This window comes from Rhipicephalus microplus, chromosome X, assembly GCF_043290135.1.
Source record: "Rhipicephalus microplus isolate Deutch F79 chromosome X, USDA_Rmic, whole genome shotgun sequence".
NCBI lineage: Eukaryota > Metazoa > Arthropoda > Arachnida > Ixodida > Ixodidae > Rhipicephalus > Rhipicephalus microplus.
Genome location: NC_134710.1, coordinates 4,235,432 through 4,249,217, shown reverse-complemented (window position 1 = coordinate 4,249,217; position 13,786 = coordinate 4,235,432). Strand labels below are relative to the sequence as shown.

Genomic DNA, 13,786 nt, shown 5'->3' with positions numbered 1-13,786 from the left:
TATATGAAATATAATTAGTTCCAGGCATACTCATGAGTAAAGTACAGTGTAAGCAACATAACTCATTCCCCACCATACTTATGCACCTTTTTATGCACCAACGTGGACCAAGCTGATTTAGTCGACATGCATTTAGCTTGATTAGATCACTGGCGCTTTTACAAAATGAAACCAGTGCACTCCTGTTAGCTAGGAGGGTCAAATGATCGCATGCATTAATGGTGACATGAAATGAGCCAGAATATTTTGCTGCACTTCCCTTCAACTACTGTGTCTGACCTGTCAATTAACGCCGGTGAAGCCAGTTATTGAAGAAACTTGTTCATGTTGCAATGAAAAATGTTCATATTTAAAGAACGTACTTGATTTATTATTCGTGAATGCCAGAACATTTTCGATTAGATTGCCGAGCTCCAACCTAGAGTACCTTTTGCGATTGTGGCTCAACTGGTGAGCAGAAATTTTCTTCTGGCGTGCTTTTCAGTCATGTCGATGGAGATGCTGTCGACATTGTCTGAATGACAGCCAATCCCTAATACAACGACCATCTAAGAATAAGTTTCAGTGCACTGTTGTTCATTAGTGATTGAACGAATATGCTTGACTTCCAAGCTTCAATCACAACATTATTCAAATGAATGTGTCTGCGCAGCACCAGCGTTACTTTCGAAAAAAAAAAAACTGCTCCGGTGTTTGTAATATAGTATCTGCATTCCAGAATACTTTCTCCTATGTATGCAAAAAAATTTCCGAAATATTCGGCCTGTGTGTGTGCCCGGCTTTTTGAAAAGTGTTAGGTACTGGTGCCGTTCCTACTGACTGGAGTGAATGTCGTGTCCGTATACAAAAGTAGACCTGAAACTGTGTTGAGAATTATACGCCTGTGACCTTGACCCGTATTACATGAGAAGTTTTGGAACAGAATATATATTAGTTGCATTATGTCGTATCTTGTACAGCACAATTTAATATATGCAAACAAACATGACTTTAGGCAAGCTTTACCTTGTAGTACGCAGCTAACAAAATTCAGCCATTATTTGGCCTCAGCAAGACAAAAGGCAAGTAGTCGATCGCATCTTTCTAGATTCGCGTAAAGCATTTGACGTTACACATGATCTATTTATTAGCAAGATACATGCTTACAAATAATACTACAAACTAAAGCAAAAACTCACTGCATGGATATCGGAATTTATTTCACATAACGACAGTCTGTGCACATGGTTCTCAACGCCATCTCCTTTGAAATTGCTGGAGGGACGTCTGGAGTAAGTACCCCAAGGCTCCGTCTTGGGGCCTCCCTCATTTTCATTGTCAATAAATGACAGCACTAGTGGCATTACTTGATCTTTGCAGATGCTTGCGGATGACTGTGAGGTGTATAGAGTTATTTATGTGAAAAGCGCGCCAACGTGTTGTTTTGCTCATGGCCACTGTTGCGCAATGAACTGAGACGCGAAAGTGTTCTTAGAAGATCGAACACGTGTGCTGTTCTTTAGCGTTCGTGATAACCTATTATTATGAAAACGCGCACCTTGTTACAATATATTTGTGAAATTCGGCAGTGTCTACCACGAACAACAGTGGCATTAAACGTTACTCGCCACGCCAGTCTTAGAGTGAAAATCGCGCAGTCTATTCGCAGCCCATGTGAAATGAAGAAATGAAGCCGCCATTAGCGATGGTTGTGAAGAGAGCGAACGGATAGGGTTTTTTTTGTTGCTGCACTCATGACATGTGAAACTGTCATTACACAAGCGCAAGCGACTCGTAAAATGAAAGGTCGCATTGCATCTTCTTCCGGCATCATTTTCACCCGCAAAGTTCTGACGAGTGCCACTACGTGGTGATGCGGTCGGCAGCGATGTAGTGACATTATTGCGTGCTTAATAAACTCAATCATACTACATCCGCGCTTAGACCAATGCTGAAGTTCCCTCCAGCTATCGGTCTACGCAAACCAATAATAAAGAACAGGTGCTTGAAAACTGTTAGAGGGCTCATGTAAGGGAAATGGCGGAGCGCCTGGCATCGCGATGCGACTAGCGCTGCAATCGCAAGCCGGACAACTCACGCGTGCGCAGACGCCTCAAGGGTGCAGAGTTGAACCGCGTCGTCTGCTACGGCAAGACGCCTGCCGCATGGTGGGCCAGCGCATGGATATCATTGTTAATGTAAGAACTTGGCCGATACTTCACAGTAATCATTTTCAGTAATATCTGCGCCGCAAGAGGGCATACGAAGAAACAACGAGCGACAAACTAGCACGTGCTTTCTTTCTTCGTGCGCCGTCTTGCCACGCAGCTTTTTTTTTTTTTTCAGATGTTTCCGTACCAACCTAACCATTTCTCGATGCTTGTCTGCACTAATCGTAGTGCAATGCCAACCTTGATTCATTGATATGTGGGGTTTAACGTCCCAAAACGACCATATGATTATGAGAGACGCCGTAGTGGAGGGTTCCGGAAATTTCGACCGCCTGTGGTTCTTTAACGTGCACCCAAATCTGAGCACACGGGCCTACAACATTTCCGCCTCCATCGAAAACGCAGCCGCCGCAGCTGGGATTCCATCCCGCGACCTGCGCGAGTCAGCAGCCGAGCACCTTAGCCACTAGACCACCACGGCAGGGCAATGTCAACCTTTCTGCCTTTATTCGTAATAATGGGACACTAGAAAAACAATATTTCCCAGCATACCTTGTTTGCTCTATCGAAACATCGTTGCACTGTGTGCGTTCAGAAATGTTGCTTCATTGTAAGCGCGCCGCAGTAAGCTTGCATGAGGAAGACATGATAATGTGCATGCATCATGCATGGGCTCTATTTGACTTTAAATAAAACAGAGCACTCAGTTGCGACTGTTGCAAAGCTGTGTGGGCTAACGCAACAAAACAAATGGGAATTAATTAAAGAATGGTTTAGGGTAGAATAACTACCCGAACGTGCTTATTCTCGACTATATCTGATCACAACAGAAAGGACTCGCTCCCAGAGCCGAAATTCACTCGTGACGCTTCCAAATTGATGTCCCCAGCGGTAGCGATGTTAGCACTCATTCTAGACGGCAGTGAATACATGGTGTCAGTGATGTGTTCCGTCGCAGCATGCCCCATTCATTGACAATGGGGGCGTGGCATCACAAGATCCAGATTGAGCTGAATGAAACAGGGGCTCATCTGCCGTATGTTTTTCCATTTTTTTTGTCGGAAAAGAGCAGTACTGCGTTGTTTGCCAGGCTAACCATGTACCGTATACCAGAAAAAAGCGACTTAAAATTATATTTAGCTATGCTGCAAAACCTACACTACATTTCGGAGCCGGCAAGCGAGTCTTGTGGTAATAGAATGTCGTCGTAAAAAGACATGTCCAGGCTTTGTTCTAACCTAAAATATTGCTGAATTTGTTCCCGTTTGTTTTCTCGTGTTAAGCCTTTGTAGCAGTACAACTCTTACAGTTCAGTGCGTTTTGTTTGTTCAAGGTCAAGAGAACGCACATTTCGTGCTAATTGTCGTGTCTTCCTCGTTCAAGTGTATTCTGCGGTGCACGCACAATGAATAAATATTCCATACAGAACCACGGCGTTTCGAGAGAGCAAAGAAGTGTATATCCTGTCAAGTTCTGTTTGTAGCTCATAGGTAAAGGCTGAGAGGTTGGCGTCGCACAACGTTTAGTGCAGATTATCGACCCAGTTCCTGCGCTGCAATGCGGCAAGTAAGAGCTGCCATAGCAGATGACGCGGTTCAAAACTACACTGCAGAATTGGCGCTTCGAGATTTACCCTAAGTGTGAAACAGCCTGCACATGGACGCTTTCGTATTGCAGCAAGAATGTGACTGACACACACTCTCTACTTCAGAAAATTGCCCAACTAAACGCTTAAAAACGGAGTCATTTGTACGTCTCGCTGCACAACGCAGCCACCGCTGGATCCTCTGGGAAGGGCGCGATGATCAAATGGTCAAGTGCTTCCAACCAGCCTATCGCAAAGCGTGGTGGCTGGATCAAGGCTTTTTGCTACTTTTAGAACATAGGGGGACTTTAAAAACAGCCGCAGGGGCCTGTGCGAGTGCGCTCTTCTATGCTTTTATATATAATTCTATAGTCGAGTGCTGACTGCATTTTCACAAATCCGAATTCTTTTGTGACCATGCAATGCCTCTATATACTGTTATTCTGGTTATCGTTGACCAGACTGCTAGGTAATCTATCATGCTAGAATTAGCTTACTTGTATACACTTAATGTAAGGCTAGTTTATGTGAACATAGGGCTAAATATAGTGAGCGTGGTGTCCACGCACTTTTGGTACAACACTAGTTGCAGATTGTGTACAGTGTAAGAATATAGCGTTATTGTGGCCATTGATTGACGTGTCACAACCTTGGCGCGACCATAGGCGTTATTTATTCTTGTTTCAAGCGAGTAGCGCCAGCTGTGTTTTCAGTGGCATCACGACGCAAGACGACTCACCATTCCAGGTGGAAGCCGTAGTTCCAGCTCGGAGCCGCTCACTTGAACCGGACAGGGCAGGGTGTTGACAAACGTGAGCTTTTCGAATCCAGCTGGTGGCGAGGCTTCGGCACCACTCTGCGTGAGGGAATCAGGCTACTTAGCTCCGGTTGGGGAACTCAACTGTAGAATAACACGTGCGCAACTTTCAACTGGATTTATTCAGTGCACAATTGATGCTTCTATACATGTACGTGTGTGACATATCTGGAGTCATTCACAGATATACACATTTCCAACCACAGACACTACACCGCAAATACTCGTGTGACCATTGACGCGTTCATTTACACGAAAAACTAACCAAGAAGAGAACAACCACGTAATCTATTCCTGCCGAGTGGCTTCTTTGGGACTAACAAAGAAAGACATAACGTACGTGAATTGATAATGCACAGCTAGAAGATAGGCATGAGTTTTCTCGGCATGAGTGACTTTCAGTATTGTACTGCTCTCTCTTTGTCTTTTTTGTTTTTACAAAGGCTTAGCTTTGATTTTACGTACGTGTATAAAACGCTTGAGTGTCATAGTGACCACTCTGGTATATATGTGCAGTGTTGTGCCCGTGATAAGGCATATGTATATCACGAAGTGGCTCAAGATACACATTTATTTACAAGCATCATTTCTCCGCCCTGTAAATCCTATCGAAAGCTGGGGCAGTTAATTTAAATATTGTTAGGGTTTAACGATCCAAAACCACCGCGTGATGACGTCTTAGTGGTGGGCTCCGAAAATTTCGACCACCAGGGGTTCTCAGCGTGCACTTAGGTACGCGAGCATTTTGGGCTCCATCGGCCACTATTCGATAGCGCGCGGGTCAGCAGTCGAGCCCCAGCGTGCAGAGTGCGACGGATTGCTCACCTCAAGCGCCAGGTCAAGGCAGCCGGCGACAGCGAACGCAGCAGCGGCAGCGAGACCCCCGACGGTGATCTTCTGCAGGGGTCTGCATTGTTTCGGCCAATGATTACATACGCATACCACCATAAGTGCAGCAAAATACGCACCTGTTAAGTAGGTTGCACCGGTTGAACATGGGATATACGCCGTAGCTGAAAACAGGAACTAGCACCAGTATGAGCAGTGGGTTCACCAGCTGCATTTGGTCCGGCAAGACTTGGTAGCCGAGCTGCGTCGTCACAAGTGTGCAATGAACACACACGATGTACGTGTTGGCATTGGTTAAAAACAATGCGCTGCCTCTCATGTCTTAGCACGCGCTTCAAGTCCATGTATAGCGTTACTTAACGCAACAGATGTAGATTGCGTCCTCTAAAGGAGGCAGGGTTTATTTTATTTGCGCTGCCTTGAATACTGAGACGAACGCAAAAATAATTATGAAAATGCGTGCACGCCATCCAAATTTAAAACTTCAGCAAGCGAGAAAAAATGAGGAGAAGTTCTCTTTGGCGTTTCAGTCTGGCAACTGACGTCAATGGCACGTTTAAATCACCGCGCACTTTTTACAGAGACATATCGAAAATCACGCCTCGTTGTGATCGTTGTGCAGCGGCCCTGGCATCACAGTGCAAAATTGTTTTCAAAACTTCATTATAAAACAGTGCTTTTGCATATAAGGAACAGTGCTCTACACGTTTATCGAAAACAGGAACGAAAGCTCCGTGCTGGTTCCTTCGTAATTTTGGAACATGTTCCCGTTGCGAGTTTTCTTAATGCGAAACCAACGCTTTCCTGTCACACTCACAACATAAAAACTTGTCTATACACTAACGTTAAACTTGATATTTTTTTTAACACACACTTTTTGACATTTTTGGATAAATGCTTAGCCGTTACAAAGGGAGCAGCTAAAGCTCACATCGAACTACGCACATACTGCGAATGTAAACATACCGCAGCAAGTTGTATGCCATATAGAGACAAAAATAATGTTCCGAAAATGCTCCGAGGTGAATTATTAGAGGGCGCTGGACACACTCTAGACATATAAAAAACACAAATTGGTCCAGCTGGTGATGCCAGTTTCCAGCAATTGGTCCCACACAGAATTCTGCACTTCAATACACCAGGGCATGCCCCCGCTATTTTATATGGAGTGCGGTGTTTTACTTAGGACAAATGATATAACTACGTTTCTTAGGGCATCCAACAAGTGCTCCCCTTCCCCTCCGAAAAAGATATACGCATACCCACGAGGTGAAACACTGTCGAAATTTGGGCTTGTTGGTGCATTGTGACGACTGAAAATAGCGCAAAGAAACGGGGACACAAGACGAGGGCACACGGCACAGGCGCTAACTTCCAACATAATGTTTATTACCACCGCACACTCGCCTATATCACCAATAAAAATAACATCACATGACATGAATGATGCGCACAAAAAATTAATTTCATAGAAAATACAATTCTTTATCACTGAGCGTAAGAGAGGGAGTGCCGACGCACTTAGACCCCAGTGAAGTGATAGCCTCAGCCTCAATAATCTCTCTAGTAAGCTTGTCAAACATTCTCTTGATAACTGTGCATGCATTGAATATCGGCGCGCAGCCGCAGTATTTACAATGTATGGCCAACCAACTTCCCTGGCCGTTTTTCACATTATTACAATGCTCTCTTAATCGATCATTAAGAGGCTGAGGCTATCGCTTCACTGGGGTCTAAGTGCGTCAGCACTCCCTCTCTTACGCTCAGTGATAAAGAATTGTGTTTTCTAAGAAATAATTTTTTGTGTGCATCATTCATGTCATGTGATGTTATTTTTCTTGGTGATATAGGCGAGTGTGCGGTGGTAATAAACATTATGTTGGAAGTTTGCGCCTGTGCCGTGTGTCCTCGTCTTGTATCCCCGTTTCTTGGCGCTATTTTCAGTCGCCACGAGGTGAATAATGATGAGTGGGCGAAGCTGCGTAAGTAATCTGGGAAACCGCGAACAGCGCCCATTTTGCCCACTCGATCATCATGTAAAGACACGAGGTGTGCACACAGAACTATTTTAGTCGTCGCCGAATATGGTAGCGAGATACGGCTTCCGTGGCCGGGACGACGCTGAAGTCTTGCTTCTCGAGCCCTAAGCTCTGGGCTGGCTTGACGGTGAGCCCGCACTGCAGCTGCTTTGTGGGCCCGCCCCCTTGTCTTCATTGATATTATCGAAGCGCAGTGGCTGACCACTGTCGAAAGAAAAAGAAAGCGCGCCGAGAGCATGCGCGGTTTGTAGTTCTGGCCCTCTAGCGGTCTGCTATAAAACTAGAGTTCGTCCGCGCTGAAGTGAAGTGAACGCTGCAGGGCCATCTAATGTCCTCCATTAAAACTATAGAAGCCCGAAAAGCGACAGCACAGCTGCGCTTCTAGTGAGCACTCCAAGTACTAGCGGCTGGCTACGGCGATGGGGAAACAAGCCTTGACCATACAAAATTGCTGGCGGGAATGCTAGGTACCAACTGGGGTATACCGTTCCAATTGGTGAATTCTTCGCCATTCGATTTACCAACTAGAATGCTTGTTAGTCTAACTGGTGCAGTGCAATCTGCCTCAAAATCGGAATGCTTGTTGGTCTGATTGTGAGGTGCACAGTGGAGATGGAAAAGCAGTTTCAATTGAAGTAGACCCATTATTTGAAACATTATAATTTTAATGATTGTGATGACATGCCAGTGCTCAAAAGGACGCTGAAGAAAAATGGGAAAAATATGCGAAAACACTCAACTTCGACTAGGACGATATGAATGCTCCTATAAAGCGCGTTTATTCCAAGTAATTTTGAGCAGACGGCCATATTTTGGTGGATTGTGAGGGCGCGGCTATACTGCTCGCTTGCAGTGTGCTTGGCCGTTACGAGAAGTCTTCTGCCCGACTACTTGTCTCGTTCAACCTATCCTCTGAAAAGATGTGTTTCTCGTTCCCCCACCATCCTCACCGTGGCTAAAGCGAGCCGATGTATTCAAGTGTCGGAGCATTTGCCCACATCACCACTCGTGGCGTCGTGATAAACGTGGAGTTCATTTTCCTTGTGACATGCAATTATTACGAATTGAATAAAATGATGCTTCAAGTGCGCCATCTGCGCAAGAGAACGCCCGTTCCGAAACCACTAGTAACATCGCGACCAGCAATGCACGATCATTGCGCAGGTAAACACGGGGCACCGGCATTTCGGTGACCGGCTCGCTTCGCTGCCACTTTTACAATGCCGATGATGTTATCAGTGTATACGCTAATCTATTACATACGAGTGCAAAGCTTAATCGTGTTGTCAAAAACATGCGTTTAGACGAGGTAGCATGTTATTGCGAACGGCGGAGGCAACGGCGGGTGCCAGCCATACTAAACCCACCTGTTGTAGTCGTGAGACATGGGGTGCTGTTGCCGCTGCTGCGACGTGCAAGTCATTCACGAAGATGCAAAGTTTTTTTTTGCTTCATTACGAGAACTCTTCCGAGTGTGCATGTCGAGGACACGGGTATGCATTCCGTTGCTTGTTCTTTCGCCCCAAGGTGTGCTGCATCGTCGTAGGCCGCATGCCGGACAATGCTGTGTCGCATCCCGTAGGAAATCGTGCCGTCGGCCTTGACAGTGATTGCGTGCTCCGAGTTCGAGGGGCCTCCAAAACATATGCAACGATTTGCGCACTACTCTTTCGCTTTCTGGGGGAAGTGGAGGAGACTGCAACAGGGTACTGCCGTTTCGACGACATGCCCAACTCCACCAAAAAAGCGTGGGTAATCTCATATATAGTCACTATACTCCAAATGTTTGGAGCACAAAAAGTAGCGCTTTATCCACGATGGCTGTGATATCAAGCTTCGGCTCGGTATGACAGGGCCTGTCTCTCACGACGCTTCTTTTTGCACACACTATCGCAGAGCAGCGTTGAAGCATTCTGTGTTGTGTGAGGTGCTTCATTGTTCCCATTACGTAGCAGCGCACACAACACAAACGGTACAATCGTTGGCGTGGACATAAGCTCCCCCTGAGAAAGCAAATATACGACCGAATGCTGCAGCGCGGCCATGGGCTGCTGGTCAGCTACCGGGTGAAAACACGACGAGGTCATGCTTCACAACACGTTTCGAGAGAGACGCACAGAAGCGGGTGGGTGGGGCTGTGCAGCGCTGCTGCGGTGGCAGCTTGCGATGTCGATTGGTAAGCAATTTTGCGGGTTGGTGGGCCAGTATCCGACGGGCGTCGCGCAACTTCCTGTCTAGTTCATGGCACACCGTTATGACCGCCCAATTCGCGAAAATGCATCAACTTCACTATTTTATGCTAGCCTTTGGCTAAAATGAAGGATGCCTGTCTGCCACATACGAATAAAGTCACGCATATACCTTTAAAAATTGGCAGACAGGCATGACATCCAAATGTTTTTTTCTGCGCCAAAAAAGCTCTCCCTCTTATGCCTAAGGGCACCCGCAAGCAGACAACAGCTAAGCGGCGGCGAATAAAAAACTCCCAAGCATTTCCCCGAGGGTGAACATGGTTAAGTGCGAATGCACGGGGTGATGCTATGAGGGTTATTTATTAATTCGCACTATTATATTTATTAATCACACTATGGTGCCTTTATGGTGTAATGGTTCCTGAGAATCGCAATTTGATCACACGGGGGAGTTTACGTTAACTCACTGGCGAATGCCAACGGATTTTAACTTTACTCCCCCTCATAGCATCACCCCGTGCATTCGCACTTAACCATGTTCACCCTCGGGGAAATGCTTGGGAGTTTTATTACTGATGATGATGATTAAAGTGTAATTAGTGAATTTAAGTGCTGTTTGTCATGAAGCATTTGTACACAGATACATTATATACGAAGTATTATTTATTTAGACTTCACGATTTTCGTACGATGCACTAAATGCACACATCGCGAGCGCGTCACACACACACACACACAAACTACACTACAGATTTGCACCTATTTGTGTTATCGTTGTAGCTCGCGGTTAGTACCAGCGCTTTGTGAGAAATGTACGGTGAGCGGATCCGGCAAGACGGAGCGGACCGTACAGTTCCTACTGAACGCCAAGTCTATGAAGCCACCGTTGATCGTGGTCGGAAACTGGAGAGACAGACGCAGCTGTGACTGAAGCTGCGATCCACAAAGTCGCGTTTGAAACGCGCGTCCCGACGAGCAAAGTCCAGGGCTCGCACCCTCTCCCGCGCGGCACGTTCACTGGCTCGAACGGCTTCGGGAACGTCCACTCGCCGTTGACGATTGCGAGCGGCGTCTTGACGCCGGCCTTCATCGCCCTTCTCCGCCTGACGCTTGCGTTGTCGTTCCGCTTCTTGGGCCGCGTTCGCGGCTCGATGCTGACGCCTCATCTCGGCCTCGCGAGCGCGCAGTTCACCATCCACTGCACGCTTCGCCCGCTTGTCCTCGGCCTCGCGAGCGCGCAGTTCGGCATCCGCTGCACGCTTCGCCCGCTTGTCCTCGGCCTCGCGAGCGCGAAGTTCGGCATCCTCTGCACGCTTCGCCCGCTTGTCCTCGGCCTCGCGAAAGGAGGGGGCGGATCACCGTCGAGAGCAGTCGCACCTCACTTCGGCTCCGCCAATTTTCGGCCCTCGCGTCGGTCCTTTCGACCCTATCCGGATAATTTCTTCACGGGTGGCTGGAGCACATTGTCTGGATTTCTTCGACACCCACTTTATTGCGAAACTCGCCCGGGGTGGCCCGGGAGAGCTTTCGAAAGCCTTCGACCACGCCGTGCACCGACCTAGGCCTCTTAGGCCTAGCTCGAGTGCGGCCGCCTGCACATCAGCTGACAGACGGAGCGACCGCCCGGCCGCCCGCCGCTGCCTCGTCGCCCATCTCCTAGCTGTCCACCGCTATGGAGTATATTGTCGAAGGACAGGACGTGTCCCCCGAGGAACTCTCGGACGAATCCTGGCAGTCGCCAGGCCTCCGCGCCCAAGAGCAACGCCGCGCAGCCTTGCGCCTTGCCACCGCCGCAACTAAGCCCACCACCACGCCGGCTTCTCTGCCCTCGTCGAAGCGGGTAAATACATCGCCTCCGCAGCACCGCCGCCGCGCTCCGCTCCCTCGTCTCCCGGCGGACACGATTCACATCGTCGGCCGCCCAAAAAGCCCCGTAGAACTCACCAAGCTACAGCCTTGGCACTTGTACACCGCCTTGCTGCAAGCAGCGTTCCTGCAAGACCTCCCGCCCGCATCTCGCGACACGGTGCGGATCCACCCCGTCAACAACACTTTTACGCTCAGCGTCGCGGACTCGGCTCGTGCACAAGCATACCTCCGCATCACCTCCCTCACGGTTTCCGGCAACACTTTCACCGTCCACCTTTACGCCCCACCGCCAGACGATGCCCTCAGGGGCATACTGTACCACGCCTTCGACGACTTCACGGACCAAGCCATCCTTGAAGACCTTCAGGCAAGCAATCCTACCCTCTCTGTTGTGGGCGGCCGCCGCATGGGCAAGGCCCCTCACATCTTGGTCACCCTCATGGAGCCGAAACTACCGCGGTGGATCTTCTACCACGGTGTCCAGCTTCGCCTCCTTCCGTTCCGCAACAAGGTGGAAGCCTGCTACAATTGCCGCTCGACCGGCCACCGGACCGACGTGTGCCCCAAGCCGCGGCAGGAGCGGTGCCATCGGTGCGGCGCTGCTCACCCCACACCGCCCGAAGGATCGCCACCCACTTGCAACCCCCGCTGCATCGTCTGCAATGGGAATCACTCCACGTACAGTTCCAACTGTAAACACCGCTACGTGCAGCGCCCTCAACGCCAGAAGGCCCCGGCACCTGACACACACCCCCCGCCACAACAGCCTGTTCCGCCCGCAGCGGTAGTGCGCTCTTCCCAGCAAGCAGCAAGTGGTCCCTCACCAGCTCCACCGCCCAAGTCGGTTACTGCCTCTCCGCCCCCCGTACCAGCGGTGCCTAAACCCACATCACAGCCCATGAATTCGACATGGCCCCGCGGCGCCCCCGGCTTGCCCTCGGAGCCGCAGGTTGTTGCACTGCAGCAAGAAAACGCCTCCCTCCGACAGCAGGTCACTGCACAAAGCGCTCAAATTGCAGCTCAGAAGACCCAAATTGATTCCCTCCAAGCGAAACTGCAAGCTCTTGAAGAGAAGCTGGAATCAGCCATCACAGTGAAATCCTCTCTGCCCTCTACCATTTGCTCCTCCTCCGACATGGACGTTCAGACTCCCGAAGGATGCACTGGCAAGCGCCGTCGACCCAACACTCCCCTTGAATCTCTTCACTTTTCTGAAGAGGTCCAGGTATCCATCAAGACGGCCTTGGTGGATCTTGAAGAGCGGTTGGATAGCCGCTTCAACTCCGTCCACCAGCTTCTCACTGCACAGCACGAAGCTCTAAATTCCCTGCGCACAGACTTCGCCGCCTACCCCCCCGCCACGTCCTTCCAATCTCTACAGTCAACAGTTGATAGCCTACAAACTGCCATGCTTGGAAGCATCCGAGCAAAGCTACCCCTCCATGCCCGCACCACCACCTCCTCCGGCGCCGCCCGAACCTCGCAAACACCGGTCGAGGCAACATCTTCCGCTGTTAAAAATGGCTGACCGATCCATCGTCACCATTTGGCAGTGGAACTGCCGTGGTTTTCGTCCCAAGCGTAACCACCTCCTTCTCCACCTACAACAACTAGACCCCTCGGACGCGCCTGATATCATCGTACTACAGGAAACTCACGCCGACGTCTCCCTCTCGGGTTACGTCGCCTACAACCAAGTAACTCACCATCCTCTGCCCCATCCCGTGACGGCCGTCCTCACCCGGCGGACGCTCGCTGTCAATCGACACGATCTACCCTTCCCTGCAGTCCATCACGTCTTTCTCGAGACACTACCTCAGCAACGTGAACAGCCCTCTCTGTTTATTCTCAACGTGTACAACCCCCCTCGCTCCACTGAAGACGCGTCTCTCCTAGCCTTGCTCCGTGCCGCTGCAGCGAAAGCAGCCAAATCACCCCTTCTTATTCTCGGCGACTTCAACGTCAAGCATCCGGACTGGGGTTACTCGAAGGCAGATGGCCCCGGAAGGAGGCTGTGGCAGCTCGCTCACGATCTCAACCTTTCCCTGCTCACCGACCCCACGCAACCAACGCGCATCGGCAACAGTGTGTGCCGCGATACCACCCCGGACCTCAGCTTCTGCCGCAGCGTGCCCGACGCGCGCTGGTATAACACGCATCAGTCCCTCGGCAGTGACCACTATGTCCTCACCATTCAAGTTCTCACCTCCCCCAGCAAGCCGCGCCCACACACGGCCCGCTATACAGACTGGGACGCTTTCCGAGAACGCCGGTTGCACTCCGCC

General features: G+C 49.6%; 1 protein-coding gene and 1 long non-coding RNA gene across 7 annotated transcripts in view; one reads left to right on the top strand and one right to left on the bottom strand.

The window, feature by feature from the left end:
- The window catches only part of LOC119175625 (solute carrier family 15 member 1), a 441,245-nt gene that overhangs the window by 47,071 nt on the left and 380,388 nt on the right, over positions 1–13,786 (bottom strand). For all 6 annotated transcript variants that reach the window (XM_037426528.2, XM_075881704.1, XM_075881703.1 and 3 more), the window contains 3 exons: positions 5,521–5,642; positions 5,378–5,459; positions 4,475–4,591 (listed from right to left, as the gene is read on the bottom strand). In XM_037426528.2, coding sequence (XP_037282425.2) covers positions 4,475–4,591; positions 5,378–5,459; positions 5,521–5,642 — 321 coding nt within the window. The remainder of the gene's footprint in view (positions 1–4,474; positions 4,592–5,377; positions 5,460–5,520; positions 5,643–13,786) is intronic.
- Positions 1–13,786, top strand: part of LOC142777370 (uncharacterized) — a 104,077-nt gene that overhangs the window by 85,110 nt on the left and 5,181 nt on the right. The window lies entirely within an intron of this gene.